At 43.5% G+C, this 17,096-nt stretch overlaps 1 protein-coding gene across 1 annotated transcript; it reads right to left on the reverse strand.

Moving 5' to 3' along the window:
* Nucleotides 1–283: 283 nt before the first annotated feature.
* LOC120445210 lies at nt 284–4,204 on the reverse strand. Its single transcript, XM_039625459.2, has 4 exons — nt 3,588–4,204; nt 2,217–3,473; nt 1,339–2,090; nt 284–1,167 (listed from the first exon to the last, which is right to left on the reverse strand). Exons 1-3 carry the CDS (start codon nt 4,202–4,204, stop codon nt 1,601–1,603), a joined length of 2,364 nt encoding a protein of 787 aa, XP_039481393.1. The 3' UTR covers nt 284–1,167; nt 1,339–1,600.
* Between the last annotated feature and the right edge of the window lie 12,892 nt (nt 4,205–17,096).

Genomic DNA, 17,096 nt, shown 5'->3' on the forward strand with positions numbered 1-17,096 from the left:
ATTCTTTATTTCTATATATTTATTTATATTTCTGTATTTAAGCTCATTTTGTATACTTACCCATTGTAAAAGTCTATGAACTTATATACACAATATATAGAATATAGAAATTCCATTAACCCCATTTGGCGCCTTCTGGTTTTTTCACCTGCTTACCGACAATTATAAATGGCCAATTCAGGTTATTGAGTAAATTTCCAGGCCGTTAAGCTTTCATTGGATAGTTCAGCCGCCCACACTCAGGAATCAAGACAACTTTCAGCGCAAGCGATTGTTTTGCATATACATTTATTTTTCTGAGACATTTATTTAGACACAAATACAAGTTATATTATAGTTTTACATATGTATGTATATCGTATATATACTCCCTATGTGTAGGCCATATAAGCTGGGTAATACAACTAAAATGTACAGACTAAACGACTAAGACAATGCGATTGCGAGCAGATCATGGGGAAATTAATATTCCGGGGGATTTCGGGGGGCGGGGTGGATTTGTGGGAAGTATCTGGCTCTGAGCAAACTAATTACGAAACAAGAGCTGTTCGATTATGGTTTAATTGCATTCAATCAACAGTTTGCACAACGTTTAAATTATGAGGAGGAAATTCATTGCATTAATTAATAAATTCATTTTAGCTAGCTGTAAGTGTTGCATAACATTCTCTAAATGATTGATTATGGTTTGTTCGATAATATTGACTTACTATTAGTTACATTTGCCTTTTGCTATCCTGTTTAAATACAGTACTCATTTAATGCATAAGTATCTCGTTTGTAGACAACTAAGTTTTTTTTGTGAATTTTGAAGTTCGTTTTGTGAATTTTTTCTGAGCAGCGTGAATGGCTTTTCGTCCAATTGGAAAATGGTTCGCAATAATTATTAAATTAAACATAAAATTAAAATCACAATTTTATAGACTTGATGTGTGTGTGTGTATGTGTTGGTTTTGTGTGTGTGTGTGAATGTGTTGTAGTGTGAGTTGTGTGAGTGTGAGTGTGTGTGTGCTGGCAGCCTTTCAATTTGTCGTGGTTCCATCCGGTCGAAATATTCTCATCAAATACTCCATTGGAATCTGGCTTTAAAGCATAATTCTGGGCGTAGCAGGGAAAGGCACAATTCAATATTAATTAAAATTGCTGCTGCAGGCTAAATGGTGAAAGCTGTATAACGAAATGGAGTGGAGAATGGGGGGGAGAGAGGTAGAACCATTAGTTGGCCGTTTGAATTGTTTGTTTAGTTTTTATTTCGGTTGCTGGCTTAGTTTGTTGCACGAATTTAATAAGCAAAAAACAATCAAAACGCAGCACGATTTGCATGGGCATCCAACTCACCTGCAGGAACACACACAGCGTGCCAAAAGTTGTAGTTGCTCTTCTTTTATTGTGTTTTATTTCTCTGTGTTTTTTGTATTTGTTTCTGTTACTGTTTCTGTTTCTGTTTTTGTTTCTGTTTTTTTCTGTATTGTGGGGGTCGATGGCAGCTAGAAACGAGTTGGCAACGAATCATCATCAACATCAACATCATCATCATCATCATCGTGCTGCTACTTCCTCATCGTCATCGTCATCCTGGAGATACATCCATGCAATCATCCTACAGATACAGCGTCGCCTGCTGCCGCTGATCGAAGTGATGGATGTAGAGCTTCTTTTTCGACTTCTCCTTCGAGGGCCGCAGATCCCAGACGAGGTTGGACAGACTCCTCGGCCGGGACAGGCGGCGAGTCTTCTTCTCGGGCAGCTTGTTGGAGTCGCCCGATGTCCGGCCACCGCTGCGGGATGAGTCCAGGGTACCTTCCCGCGGATTGTGATGGTTATTGCTGCTGGAGCTCCGGCTGTGTGGCAGCGGCAGCGGCATTGGCAGGGGATGCGGACTGGACAGGTAGCCATGCACGTTCAGGATGCTGCCGCACTTGAGCACCACATCCGGTGGAGTGCCCGGCGTGGCCGGTATGCCCGATGCAGCTCCTCCTGAACCACCGCCTGCTACTGATGACTTGCCGTGGGCTGAGATCGTCGGCGGCGTCACGGAGGAGCAATTGTTGTTGTCCGGCGTTAGTTGTAGACTGCTGAGGCTCTTGTACCTGAAAGAAGTTATTTAAGCAATGCATAAAAAAGAGTTAATCAGTTGCATTTGATCCAAATATTCACGCTGTATCTGAAGTTCACTTGACATTCTATCACTTAATGTAAAGAAGGATTTTGCTCACCTGATGTGAAACAGAGGCGACTGCGGCTCGAGGGACTCCTTGCTCGGCAGATGGTTGTTGGGCGTCAGCACCTTGCCGTGATGAGGATGCGGATGTGGATGCACACTGGCATGCGGATGGGGATGCGGATGCGGATGTGATCCGTGCGATCCGTGGGAACCGTGGGAAACGTGATGAGCAGCTGCGACCGCAGATGCGGCCGCATTGGCCACCGCATTTGCCGTATTCCCATTGGGAGTCGGCGGCTGCTGCTGCTGGGACTGCCCGTGACTGTGACTGTGACTGTGGACGTGACTGTGACTATGGCTGTGACTGTGACTGGTGCTGTGGGTGGTGCCCGTGGAGTTGCCATTGCTGCTGCTCCCAGCACTGTGGGCATTCTTGATGTAAAGCTTTGGTAGAGTGGGACGCTGGCGCTTCTCCGCTGGCTTCTTGCCCGGAATCGTTTCGATGGGCGGCGGCACCGGCTTGATGTCCTCCTGAATATGGCCATGATGGTAGTGATTCACCACGTGATGGTGATGGTGATGATGGCTACCGGGATGATGGCCACCACCCCCGCTACTGCTGTGCTTGTTCGACTCCAAGCTGCTGTAGTTGTTGTTGCCGGAGGTGGAGGCCTGCTGGTGAACCGGAGCTCGGATTAAGCTGCAATAGTTGCCACTGCCGCTGTCCGTGTGATGGGATCGCAGAGTGGGCGACTCGCAGATGGGCTCGAAGCGGGCCAATCCCTTGGAGAGCGGCGTCAGGCCCCTCACATAATCATATATATGATCGATCTCGTTGTACTCCTCCGCGATTTCGCTGCTGCTCAGTGCCTGCTGCTGCTGCTTCGACCACGAATCACAACTGGCACTCTTGCGCAGCACATAACCACTTTCCGCCAGTCCACTGGCCATTCCCGCAGCTGATGGCAGCATCACCACCGGCAATCTGCCTCCGTTGCGACTATTGAACTTGGAGTCCTTCTTCTCCTTCTCGCTCAGCTTGAGATCGACGATCTGCAGGCGATCGCGTGCATCGGCCAGCAATCGCTGCGCCTTGTCCAGGAAGCGCGAGTACTCGATGAAGTGCTCCAGCTGCTCCATGTTCTTGGCACGCTGCAGCTTGATCTTGGCGTTCAGCGGCACCGGCACCAGATCCGTGTCCTTTTGCAGTGGCAACGCGAATATCCTGTCGATCTCCACGCAGCCCAGCAGCCGCAACTCGGGCACAAATGGCTGCTTCAGACCTTTGGGCGCACTGCCGTGAACGAGTCTGTGGATTGAATGTTCAGATAGGTGTTAATACTCTAGTTCCTATGTCATAACTGAAACTACTTTATACTATAATCATAAAATCATTAAAAATCATATATAATATAGAACTCACCTCACGATGACTGGCATCCGCTTGAGCAGCAGATTCTTGACGGTGTGGACACCGCTGATGCTGTCCTCCCTGGCGATCGGCGAGAACTTGGCTTTGGTATCGAGTGGCAGATTGATGATCTCGTCCTTGATGTTCCTGCACTGCAGGTACTTCCCGTTGTCGTTCATGGTGGTCAGCAGTTCGCCGGCGTGGATGGTCCGGTTCATCTGCTGGCATCGGAAGGTCTCACGCACCAGGACGCGGGCGTTCCGGCGTCGCGATAGCTCCAGCACGGAGTCAATGCATCGCGTGGAGCGACCATCCTCGCTGAGGAGCTCGAAGTAACCGCCATAGGTCTCCGGGATGAGCACCTTGGCGCCCACATTGGTGGGCTTGCGACCCTCCTTGATCTTGATGGGCTGGGCCAGGATCTGGTACTTCTTGCCGGCGCTCAGGAATAGGGCGGTGCTCTGCAGGGATGGGGCCGACAGGGTGGGCACACCCAGCGCCTGGTGCTGGCCCTTGAGGATCTTGGCCACCGCCGGCAGCGGCTGCTTGGAGAAGTCGCGCAGGTAAACGGGCGTGGCATCGCCGAAACGGGAGGCGGCCAATATGATTTGGCCATCGGTGGCGGCCATGTCGCGGTTGAAGAACGATAGCAGCTTGCTGCGCGCCAGTTGGACATTAAATGAGAGTAAGTTTCATTGGACTGGCTGCGGATGCAGTTGCTCCCCGCCTACGGCTCCTTGCTCCTGCTGTTCCTGAGAGTCCTCCTCCTCCACCGCCTCCTCCTGCTCCTGCTCCTGCTCGTGGTCCTGGTTGGCGTTAATCTGATCCTCGAGAGCTCGTCGCTTGGCCAGCTCTCGGTGGCGCAATCTCAGCAGCTGGGCGCCGCGACTGCAGCAGGCGTGCTTGATTTCCTCCTCGTGGGCGGAGGCAACTCCTGTGTGGTCAGGATAGAGATCCTGGTTCGGGCCCTGGTACGTCAGCAGTCGCGTGGATGTCTGCAGAGCGTAGTTGAGATACTGCATTCGGTTCGATTTCCTCCTCCTCCGCTGGCCACAGTGTGCGAATAGTCCTTTTCAATTTGCCTGCACTCCTTTCAATTCCCTTTGACGCCTTCGCGTTGCCAGTTGGTAAGCTGCTTTACCGAAGCCTTTTCTCCTGCAAAAAATCAAATTAAATGAAGGGACATTAATCGATGTAATGCCACACTCGATGACAAGGATTTAATGGTATGCATGGGAAATCAGCTTAACACGTATGCAAAAGTTTGCTATCTTCCCAACAGAATTATAGCTATGCATATGAAAAGCGATTAATTTGATACCCTTGTATTTTCAGATATTCTTAAATTTAAACTCAAATTTTGTTAGGCTTTTTTATGTACGATACCTCAGGCATTTAGGAAATTTGTTTCCCATAGAGACCAGTGAATAATCATAGAATGTTGAGTGTGTTGTCACAGAGTTGAATAATAAATGCCCACACACCTTTGGTACCCAGTAGACATTAGGTAAATGAAATGTTGCCTACAAATTCCCCCCTTCCAGTTCGAAGCTAAAATATTCCTGTGTCCGCAGATCAGCTCCTCAAGCTCTCACACAGGGATAAATCCATATATATATATGGACACCGATACAACGACAGGGTGTTATTTATGGGGGCCATAAAGTGGGGAAGAAGACTTTAACTGAAGAAATGGCAAAGTGCACAAAATGAAAATGCAAGCTACAGAGGAACGTGCATATACATACATACATACATACAACCATATATTCCATGGAATAGACAAGACGACTGTGCGACAATGCCAAACATGCCATTAACAAAAGGGAGGAGGTGATGGTGGAGGAGGTGCTGGTGGAGGAGGACATGGCCATGGGCCAACAGCCTGCGGTCCAACAAATGGCAAGACATTAAAAGTACTTAAAGGATATTTGCATATTTTATGGCCAAACATAAATGCGGCTGATTACGAGACGTCGTATTGCCTGTTTTGCTGGTAGTGTTGCCAAAATTGCATTACGGAAAATGGCAACGTTTCCAATGCAAAAATGTAGCTAAGTTTGCTCCAGGTTTCTCATGGTTCTCACTACTAGAAAATGTATACTTTTAAGAATAGTTATAAAGTACGTTTTTAACATGAATTCTTAGATTCTGATCGGATCATCTTAACTTGTCATCACTGATTGCTTGTCATATTGCAACATTTGCACGTTTTCCGGTGGGAATATGTAGTCCAGTGTGTGGAATCCACTTCACCAAATTAGTTGGCAATTAGCAAAGTGACCGCACCTGCTGCGGTCCTTATGCCAGTTCTCCCTGCCCACAGACTATGGTCTTCGTCCACCAGGAAGAGCATTCATCTCTAATCCAACTGGAGCATGAATAGTAGTCAGCAGCCATAGGAACCCCAGGAACATGACATCAGTTGGGTCCGTAAACTGTCCGTCATAAAGCATTTAACGAGCCCTGCGGAAGTTCCTTCACCTTCCCCCAAATGCAACGGCGGCGATTATTGGGTCATAATACCATAACCCTAGCCTTAGTTGGCCAGGAACGTTTATTAAATCTAGCCACTGGCTGAGGCAATTAAATGTTTCATTGATTTTTAGTGCGAGCGATTTTTCCGGGATTATCAAACAAAAGCCTCCAGCTAAACCCTCCGATTCCACTGGGAAAAAATCTAGATCAAGAGCATATATTTCTATCAAGTTCCTCGTACCAACAATAACATTATTTACTTGATAAAAAATAAAGCAAATTAGTAGTTGTAAATATCTGTATTTTAAATTCCAATTAATTATATTTTACGTTTCTTCCTGTGTGCGGACATGTGAGGCGTACATCTGTGGACTGGCTTTTGCTTAGGGGATCTGCTTTCCAATTAATTGCCAGACAAAGAGTGAGACTGCAACACGGCCGGCAATTAATTTTCACCATGGAAAGTACCTTTTCCTGGAGCAGGAAAAACACACATACGGGAACCTGCGACGGAGAGCGACTGCCAGTTGCCAATTCTCACGCTCAACGTGGCCGAAAGCCTTTGTAACTTATGTGGAAACGTGACATTTTCTCGGCTACTGGACAAAAATTGATGCCGCCAAACCGTCTTGGCTGGAGCTGGAGTAGCTAATGCTAAAGCTGAAGCTGGAGAGGATTGGTCCAGCATCAGCAATCTGTAAAGCTGCAGATGTAGCTGTAGCTGAACCTGAAGCTGTAGCTGGAGATGGAGCTAAAAAGCTGCAGCAACTGTCTTGTTTCCTGGCCCGTACGTGTTTGGACTTTTCTTTGGTTTTTATTGCGGCTTCTGTTGGCTTTTTGTTGGTTTTGATGTCACACAATGACACAGTTTTTCACGTGCAGAGCGCTCGTAATTTGTATTTGGCCCCGTCTCGCATTTAAGTTGATCTCATCGAAAATGTCTTAATTAATTTGCACTGGAAAGTGGCACAAAAGCAGCTGCCCCAACATCCACGGAAGATTCACAAAAAAACGAAAGAAAAAAATCCTGAACCAAAAAAAAAAAGCGGAAAAAACTGGAAGAAACTCACTTAATTTATGACTGACACGACACAAGATGACTTGGCATGAAGCCCCACAAAAGGTTTATGATTTTTTCCTTTATTTTTCTTCCCCCAGCGGAATCCTTTTCAACATCCTGTCTGCCTGTTGCTATTTGTTGTTGCTGTTTCCTGTGCAACGCGCCACTAGCCACCGCCCCCGAGGGACTCAAAAACAAAAATATAAAAAAAAATTGAAGAAAAAAACACTTGAGCAAATGAAGCCCCCAAAGAGTCAATATGTGGAAGCGCGGGGAGGGCGGCCATTATGCACATACATATGCTTATGAAAAATATGTAACCCAAGACGGAGCTCGAGCACATAATGAGATACCCAGAACACACAAAATATGTAAAAAAAAAATCTTAAAAACGTGAACGAAACGGAAAGCTTTAAGAAAAAGCAAAAGGAAGTGGAGTAGTATGGGATTAACCGACTAAACGATACACTATAAACATTGAACTTACTGTTTATTGCTTGTAAAATACTAACACAAAACTTGAATCTTTTTTCAAATAGCCGATCGAAAGCTAAAGCACTCAAGCCAACAATGCACAGTGAAATAAAAATGTAAACCAATTTTTGGGAATTTGTCTAACCATTTGAGTGACGCTAGAATCGTATAAAGTGAGTGCACATATAAGTTTTATATGTGGTAAAATAGTTTGTACGACTCGAAAATCCTTTTCGCTACCCTTTCAGCACAATCTGCAGGCGAAAAAGCAGGCAAGTGCGATAAAAGCCACGTCAAAAGGATTAGGGCTGTGCAGCTGCATGCGTGTGTGTGTGTGTGTGTGTGTGTGTCTGCAAACGGAAAATGTCTGAGCATGAAGGTGTGTGGGTGGCTGGGCTTTTGTTTGTCCCCAACAAAAGCAAGAGCTGGCAGGAAGAAAAAAAAAATGTGTATAAAAAATCGCAAGCAGAAGGAGTCCACAGTCCGCAGAAAAAAAGGAAAAGTGTAAGGAGCACGACCTGCTTGTAAAGCAAAGAGCTCATAAAAGGAAACTCACACATACACACTCACACACTCAGTGTGAGCCAGTGTGTGGCACATTAATCACACTAAAGAGTTTTACAAAATGCAACTCAACTCGCCGGCGAAGCCAAAGCCAAAAGTTGTTGCTGTAACTACATGCTATTGCTGTTGTCACCACTTTAAGCCGCGGCTTAAAAATCGCGTACAGCTCGTACTTCTCGTAGTTCTCGGCAAGCGGCTTACGGCTCAGGGCTTTGGCGGCTAAGAATCCGCGCCGTCCACCAACGCCAACACTTGATGTTCACCATCACCCTACAGTGGAGCCTCTGTTTATACAACTACAGCAGGGGGCTAACAAAAATTGTTAAAAGTCCTGAGAGGAATTTTTCAAAACTGACCGGGTTTTGTTGCATACTTTCAGGTGTGTTTTTCAAGGACCTCAAATCTCCACAGACTTTTGTGTGATTCCCCAAAAATTATAGCTTGGTAATAAGCCTATAGATTTGGTTTTAATTTAAGGTGCCACCTTGCCAATCTTGACTGTATTTCTCACATATAAATGCAATATTCCTGCTGCAAAATCGGCTTTTTGTGCTTCGTTTTTCTTTATTTGATTGTACTTCCCCTTTGTCAGGTACTTTTCTGTGCGACTGAAACACCTTCAGCCAAAAGTCCCCCCTTTTCTCCACCCATTACTAGCCACTCCCCCAGCGCCCCCTTTTTCGCACTCTTCCTCTTCCAGTTCTCAGTTGCCTTATTATGTCGTTCTGAGCACTTTTGATTACTTTTTATCCGCTTTGGCCGCGGGTTTCATAGCCCACAGCATTTCGCTTTTGTTTGCTGTTGCTGCTGCTATTGCTATTGCTGGTTTATATATCCAATCCCACCCTCCCCCTATTTCCACCCGAAAACCTCCCCCCTTATCGCCACGCCCCCCGCCCCTCTTCTGGTGTGACTAATGACGTTGTGGACCACGGACAGCGATTGCGTTAGCTTAGCCCCATCCAAAAGCCCATCCCCAACCCAACTCCAACTCCAAACCCAAACCCGTGATGTAAATAAATGAAATAATATTCTTTTGCTGTTGTCCCGCCATGAAAAATTAACGCTGACCACTCTTGACTTCTTTTTTTTCGTTTCGCGTTGTTTGCTTTTCTTTTTTTTTGGTTTATCTGTGTTTTTTTTTTTTTTGCACGCTTTTGGTTTCTAACTGCGGACAGTTTGGATTTCTGCTTTCATTTGTCAAGTGGCGTTGAATCGTTCTTCAAATACTCTGTGCTTAGGGATTAGCACCCTGCAACGCATGACTTTTTTCCAAAAAATATTTATTAAAATATTTATTTATTAAAAAAATAAAAATATTTTTAAAAAATATTTGAATTCGTAGTATTTAAACTAACCATTATAAGGGTATAACTTAGTGTATTTAGAACAAGGTTTTTCCGGTTAAAATGCTGTACCAGAATTAATTTGCTTTATCCCAATAAAAGAGGAAATAAAACAGTGTTCGCCGAAGGAAGTGGAAAAGTTTGCTAGCGCAAGCTGTTATTTGAAAAGCATTAATCACATCCATAAAATTCCTGGTGCTTAACTGGAAAAAGAAGATAAATAGCACCTAAATAGATTTCCCACTGACGTAGATGTAGATCGGATCAATAGCGGAAATGGAATAAGAACCCATGCCAACTGGCAAGACAAAAATAGTAAAATGATTAACCAAATGGAATTCCCCATGGCGTTACAGTTGCTACTCATTTGCCCTCGATAAAGGCAAGTCCAATGATTCGAAATTCCACGGTCATCCCCAATCCCCGATTCATAGTAATAAAATCGGAACTCTGGGAGAATACCTATGCGAAACTTGTATGTAAACACTGCTTTGTTTCCAATTTTTCGCATTGTGAGTTACAAATGAGGCTCAATGTAATATGCAGGTTTGTATGAGATGTGCGTTGTATAAAGTTTACTATATGTTCAAAATAAACAACTTAAAGTATCCATATAAATTCGTTCATTCGTTAGCGGAATTTAAGACGGGAGTTATTCAGGAATGTGCAACATATTGTTAAGCTTTTGAAGTATTTTTATTAATTTCTTATACAATATATATGACCTTCCCTATTTGCGTAAGCTTATGATATTCCCTATTGTTTAATGGACTCAATGGATTAATCACTTAGGGTCTAAAAGCTTCTAGGAAGGTTCTTCTCGGAAATTCGAACCTTTAGCTGCCTCAAAGATTAGTAGCACACACGTGTTTCTATATATATTTTTGATTTGCTGCCAAATTGAACAATCCGTTGAGTCGCGCCCAATTCCGCGATTCATCAGCGGGGGCAGCCACATCACAGAATCGAAATCAAAAGCAATTAAAATGCAAAGCCACAGAGCGTCTCATAGGGTAGAAATGTATAAAAATGTGACGTTGATGAGGAGTTGCCCCCGCCGATGATTTTGTATTTTTGTTTTTATGTCGTTTTTGATAATTTTTTTTTTTATTGAAATGTCGACATGCTTACTAATCAACGAAACGGTCAATGAGTGGGAAAGAACCACGAGAACTTCTCCTTTATTAATCATGCGGTGAATGCACAAAAAGATCGGGAATTTCGAGGGGGGTTTTGGGGATGGGTGATACCATGTCTGGGGACAGGAAATCGAAACCGAAATGCAGCGACAGTTGGCCCTAACGTCGTATTTGGTTCGTTTATACCGCTTTTAATTCAAAACGTTGTCAAAGAACCGTTGGCCATGGCCTTTTGAAGACGCCTCGGATCCAAAATGTTCACTGACTTTAATTTATGCCCCACGAGTGTTTATTGTATGCATATTCTTTTGCCCTGACACTTTTCTTCGTTCTTTTCCACCGTTTGATGCCAATGAAAGTTTTCGTTGTAAAAGGGAAATCCCTTTTTTGGGCTGGGCCAGGTTTGTATTTTTCATTTTGTGGGTTGGGCCATCATCTATCCCGACCATCCTCTCTATTGACCCAGAAAATGAAATACAATAAGAAAATGTTGCGCCCGCCTTTTTTCGTTTGTACTATAAGTGAAATTTTGAAAAACGCTATCAGCCAAAATGTCTTTGAAAGATATTTTCCACGCGTTGGCGTTGAGTGATGGTAAAAGTGGCTAAAACGAAGATAACGGCGGCTAAGGAGGGCTTACATCTGCATTGAGTTGTCAGCTACAAGTTGGGCTCTCCTCTAATGAAACCGATAATGAATGGGTTAATAGCTCCCCATAAATAAGAATTGTTGAAGAGGCGAAGATGCATTGAAGTTGTCCGGAGCAAAGGCATTAATTATCCAAGTTCTCAGGGTTTTAATGGAGGTTTTAATAACTGTTAAGTGGTAAAACGATGAGGAGTACATCTTATAATAGGTTTTTCAAAAATTTTAGGGAAAAAAAATTTTACCTCAAACGAACAACTACATTTATGAATAAACAACTTACAGATCTTTCTTGTGCTATTTTAGTAAGGGACTTTGCCAGGAACATAAAAACAATTTACGAAGTGGAATATTGATTTTCTTAATTTAAATAATAAATAAAATAAAAAGGAACAATGCAAACAAATTAAACCAAGTGATTTCCTCAACTTTATATATGAGTCAACTACTTAAGATTCCCATTTTATAAAATTCCCGAAAATTCAGCCAACCCACGATGACCCCATTTCGCCATCCCCAAACCGATTACATCTGCGCCAAAGTCGAATCAAATTCACCGATCAGTAAATATGTGTCACTCATTGGCATCTGATTATACTCGCAGCCAGCTTACCCCAAAAACATCAAGAAATCACTTTATTTATATCCGATATTTAACCCAATTTCTAGAGCATGACGCTAATTGTATTTTAAATATTATTTGCCACCGATTGCTCACCTTATGCTCCACAAAAATACTGAACCGAAATCCACAATTTGCCGTTAAGTTGAACAAATACAAATTCACACTGTTTTGTTGAACAATTAACACGAACACAATGATCGAAACTCTCTTTTCTATTTGCTTTCGTACACACTCAATTTTTGTTGTTGTTACCAATCAACGTAAGTATTTCGTAATATTCGCTGAACTGTGAAAATTTCTTTTTGCACAAAGAATTTTTTTTGCCTTTACTTTCACACTGTGACGAAACGCGCGGTGATACTAGTATTTTGTTTCGCCGTTAAAAATTTGCATAAAAACGAAACGAAACGAATTTCGACTTGGATGTTCAAAGCCGCAGAGCTGAGGAAAAAATCTCGCGTGGGTTGCTGCGCACGCGCACAATATCTTAACTCACTCTCGATGCTGGGGGATTCTACTATTACCCGGAATATGTGGCTGAAAGCGTTCTACACTCGCGATCGCATAAGACACCGAACCGGTCGGAGCGACGAGCTCCAAGCTAATGAAAAGCCGAAGTTCTGGGATACCGAGAGTTGAGTGGCCAGAACGCAGATAAGTCCGCTGCCGGCGTCGCAGTCGCCGTCGCCGTCGCTGTCGCTGTTAACTGGCCCGCGTTAACAGGGCTATGTTAAACCGGTCCTATATACATACGCATGTATGAGTGTATGTTTCTATATATATACAGCCGTATATACACGGCTTTACCATCCATCCATCCATCCATCTACCGCTTTGTTTTGGGCTCTAATTTCTAAGCAAACGCTGGACGGTGAGAGATTCGAGATTCGGGAACTGCAGACTCGAAACTCGCGACTCAAGAGATTCCCTCAGATAAACGGCAAACAGTTGTTTAATAGTTTTCTTTGAATTTTGAGCATTTTTATGTTGCTGCTGCTGCTGCTGCCGGCCGTTTGATTTGTTTGCTGAGAAATGCGACTCTCGCAGGTATTTAAGTTTCATTAACATTTCGAGGGATTGAGGAAAGGTCTGTTCGTTCGTTCGGTCGGTGTCAACCTTTATTTGGTGGCATCGTAATATTCAGCGTCTTTGTGTGCGGTGCGTGTGAATTTTTTATGGTTCATTAAAATTAAAAGCAGAGCTCGCCTTTTCTTAGTTTATTTATAGCTGAAGATTGGCATTTTGGGAGGGACTGTGGGAGATTCTCTTTCTCCATCAAAACTTGGTCGAGGCAATGAACTTAGTTCATAATGCATGCTAAAACTGGCGATTTTCCTGCCGGGAATGGTGGGGGGAGCAGTTGGTGAAACTGTCACAGATATGATTTACGACAAGTAAACTTTAGAATATTCAATCGCTCTGCCACACAAAAACCTTTCAAAATGCCGCAAGGCCAAAGCCATCAAAAGAGCCATAAAAAAAGGCAAAGCATGAAATATGAGCACAAATTATGAACAGACATCACGTCAAAGGATTAACAAGACCGAAAACTCTGCGCGGATTTCAAGGAAGTCCGTCAGCAAGGGCACAAAAAACCAAAAAAAAAAAAACCGAAACGGTCGATAAAAATCTAACAAAGTTTGGTTGCTTCGCTGGGCGCGTTAAATGGTCAACACCCATATATTGAAGGGCCGTTTGAAGTCAGTGTTTAAAATGCAGATTATGTGCGTTGATTAAATATTGTTTTTTAATTTCTTTTTCGCCCGGCCGCTAAAATTAAAAATGCTCAGCCACAGGCGTGTGGGAAATGCATTGGAAAAGATTTGATTTTCTGTGCTCAGCATGCCGAGCACGTAGCGCTGCATAATAAAAAGAAAACACATATAAAAGTGAAAAAAAAATGCAAGAGGGTGTGAGAAGCATTGAGAGGGACGAAGGAAATTCTGAACGGAGGGACGGCGAAGATGGTTCTTATCGGCGCAAGTTCGTTGCCTGAGTCTTTCGTTTTGGGCCTTATCAAATTTGTGGAAATCGCTTATAACGGTAGAAGGGATTTATCAGGAAACAGTCGAAAGATTTGCATAACACACACCGAGCGAGCAGACAGCTAAAATAAATCTCCAAATCTCCAGCCTTTTGTTCGCCTTTGTGCGTGCGCCAATTCTGCGAGCAACCCACACACTGCTGATCATCGCGAACCACTCTCCTGCACCACACCGCACCACTCCGCACCACTTTGCACCACTGGGCTCCCCACTCACTCATGCAAATGAAGCGGTGGCTGAGACTGCGATCTAAAATTAGCTGCAACTTTTGTTAGGCTTCAGTGACTCTGGCAAAGCTTGCACTTTTGTCGCTGTTTTTATTTTACGTTTCGTGCTTTATTTCACTTTTTGAGCGTTTTTTCTCGCCGCCTTTCCTCTTGCCGCCTTTCTTTGGAAAGCTTGTCCGCCCGTTGATTGATTGCCCCCGCTGCAGATGCGGGCTGGGTCTTCCCTGAGTGGCCAGAGTCGCCGTGCGGGCCTAACCTTTGTGCCCTCCCTCCTGCCTCGCACTTTTGGGCTGGTCGGCCGACTCCATCTTACCCTACTCTGCCTTACATTTGACTGCCGACTGGCCCGGCTCTTTGAATTTTACGCTTAATTTGGCTTTGATTGATGTTTTAGCGTTTGATTCATACGAAAAGTTAGTTAATGCGGCGGTTCACTGAACTCGCCAACTGCAGTGGTCAAGCGAGGGCAGCTCAAAGCGTTTTAAATATAAGGTATAAGAGTATTTTCTTTCTAATCACTTTAAAATAAATAATATATATTTTTAAAAGTTTTATAATTTTTCATGTTTCTTTTAGTAATAATTACCAAAATGTACTGCATAATACGACTGAAAGACATTGAAATACGAGATTATGCATCTTCTTTTAAATATTGATCTTTGTAATATCCAGTTACAAATGTTTTGGAATCAAACAACATATTTTTGGGAGATAAGGGATCAAACAAATTTATAAAGAACAAATGTGTAATCTTTATTTCTTCTTATTTATATTTATTTTATCTGCATTATTTGTTCTTGACAAATATTGTACACTTAACCCACGCCGCCAGTGTTATTTTCATAACTTATACATTCCCCAAGCTGACAACTCAACTTGCATTCTCGAGCTGCCTCTCCCCGCATCTGCCACTACCTGGGCACCACCTGTACAGTCCACACCCCCTGGCACCACCATGCGTACACACATTCATCAAGTGAACAGCTGACCCACTTTGCCGCTGGAACTGTTGCCTGCCCTTTTGTGATTTGGCCACAGGTTGGAAAGCAATTAATTACATTACAACGCAAACGTGGTCTTGGACGTGGACGGGGACGGGGACTACCGCCACTATCCACCAAACCAAACCAAGCCACCAATAACCACCAGCACAACCAGCACCACCTCCGAAAACAACAGCAATGGAATTGTTAACAGCTCCAATGGCAGCGTCAATCAATCAGCAAGCATTTTGCCAGTCAATGGCCTCAGTTGAAGTCAAGCAAATATATAGAAATATAGAACCAGAAGTAGAAGTAGAAATATTACGGGTGGCAGGAATCGGAATCGAAGCAGCGAGTTCACGCTCCGGGTGCCATTATCATTATTTATTTGGTGCGACAAACGTTTCGCCACCAATTAGGGCGAGAAACGCGGACATTTTTCATTCTTTATGGAAGCGACAGGAATGGCTGAAAGTTGCCAATTTGGCTTTCGTTTTCGGTTCACTTACGTCCATGGGTAAAAAGTTTTCAGGCGACTTTCGGTTCTCAAGTTAGATACAGTGGGGACTCGTGAAGAACGTTCTGAGTTGTATAGCTTATTAGATCATCTAAAAACCGCTTAAATTAAAATTTAAAAAGTAAAATTTTTTTGCAATTTTTAATTCCATTTAAATGGAATTTTTCTTTCTAAAATTCTAGTATTTGGCATGTAACCTGTTTTCGGAAGAACATAACAGCGATCGCTGTGGCTCCCTTTTTCAAACTTTTCGAGCCTTAATAGGGCTGCAAGTTCTGCTGCCAGCAGCGACCAAAAAATGGCTAAAACAATGCCCTGTTATGGATCCGCTTAACAAGGATGACTGCTGCCAGCCAGAGGCAGTAAAGTCAACTGGCAGAGCGGTGGATTCCATATTCAAATGCGAGCAAACATGCACAGCATCCGCATCCTACATACAAAGGGAAAACGAAACAACAACACCACCAAGGGCAGCTCCACCAAAATCAACAAGAAAACCAGGGGGAAACAGGGGAAAACCCCGAAAAAACAAGGGGGAAAAAGTGGAAAAAACACTGGCGAAGAAACGACTTTCGGCATCACGTTTCACGAATTCGCAGCAGAACACGGCTCCGACTTCTGGCACATTAAAAGAAAACAAAAGCAGCAAAACACCCAAAGCCCAAAGCCCAGAGCCCACAAAAAACAGCACCACACACAAAAAAAGATTGAAATAAACACGGCTCAGAGCCAAAGCAATAAGTAAAAGTTGCTGCCAAATCGAAGAACCAGAAGAGTTGCATCCGCAGAAGAAGCGGCCGTAATCTTTGTAATGTATGCTCCTCGGTGCGACTCATTGTTCGACTCCACCTCCTCCATCTCCAGCACCTTCTCCACCTCCACTGCCGCCTCCACCCGCACTATATCCCGGCTATATCCCTTCCACATCCCCGACTCCGCCATATGCCCCTTTCATGATCGGCGGTTCTGCACGCGCTCACGTTTGGGAGCATCGAGAGCAGCGAAATATTAGGGGGAAAATTGGCGTTAGAGGAAAACAAATCTTACCATACATTTGCAAATGCCTCTGAGCGACGAGCAAATGCTCTGGGAATCGCAAAATAGTTGCTTCGAGCCAGCGACTGTGAAACTAATAAAAGAAACTAATAAAATATATATTGTTCAAAGCGAAAAAGAATTTAGATACAATGACATTAATGAATGTTAAAAATGCCAATGACATTAACACTTAAAGAAAATATTTTGAAACTCTTGATTTTAAATATAACTTTGATAAATTAAGATATTTCTACTTTACTTTTTTTTTTCAAACTTATTACTCCGACATTTTGTTGCAGTGCATGTCATCTCAAGTAAATTTGGCATACAGAAAAGAGTGGGCACAATCAAAGAGACAGATAAGAAAATGCAATCAATTG

Source organism: Drosophila santomea, chromosome 2R, assembly GCF_016746245.2.
Source record: "Drosophila santomea strain STO CAGO 1482 chromosome 2R, Prin_Dsan_1.1, whole genome shotgun sequence".
NCBI classification, from domain to species: Eukaryota; Metazoa; Arthropoda; class Insecta; order Diptera; family Drosophilidae; genus Drosophila; species Drosophila santomea.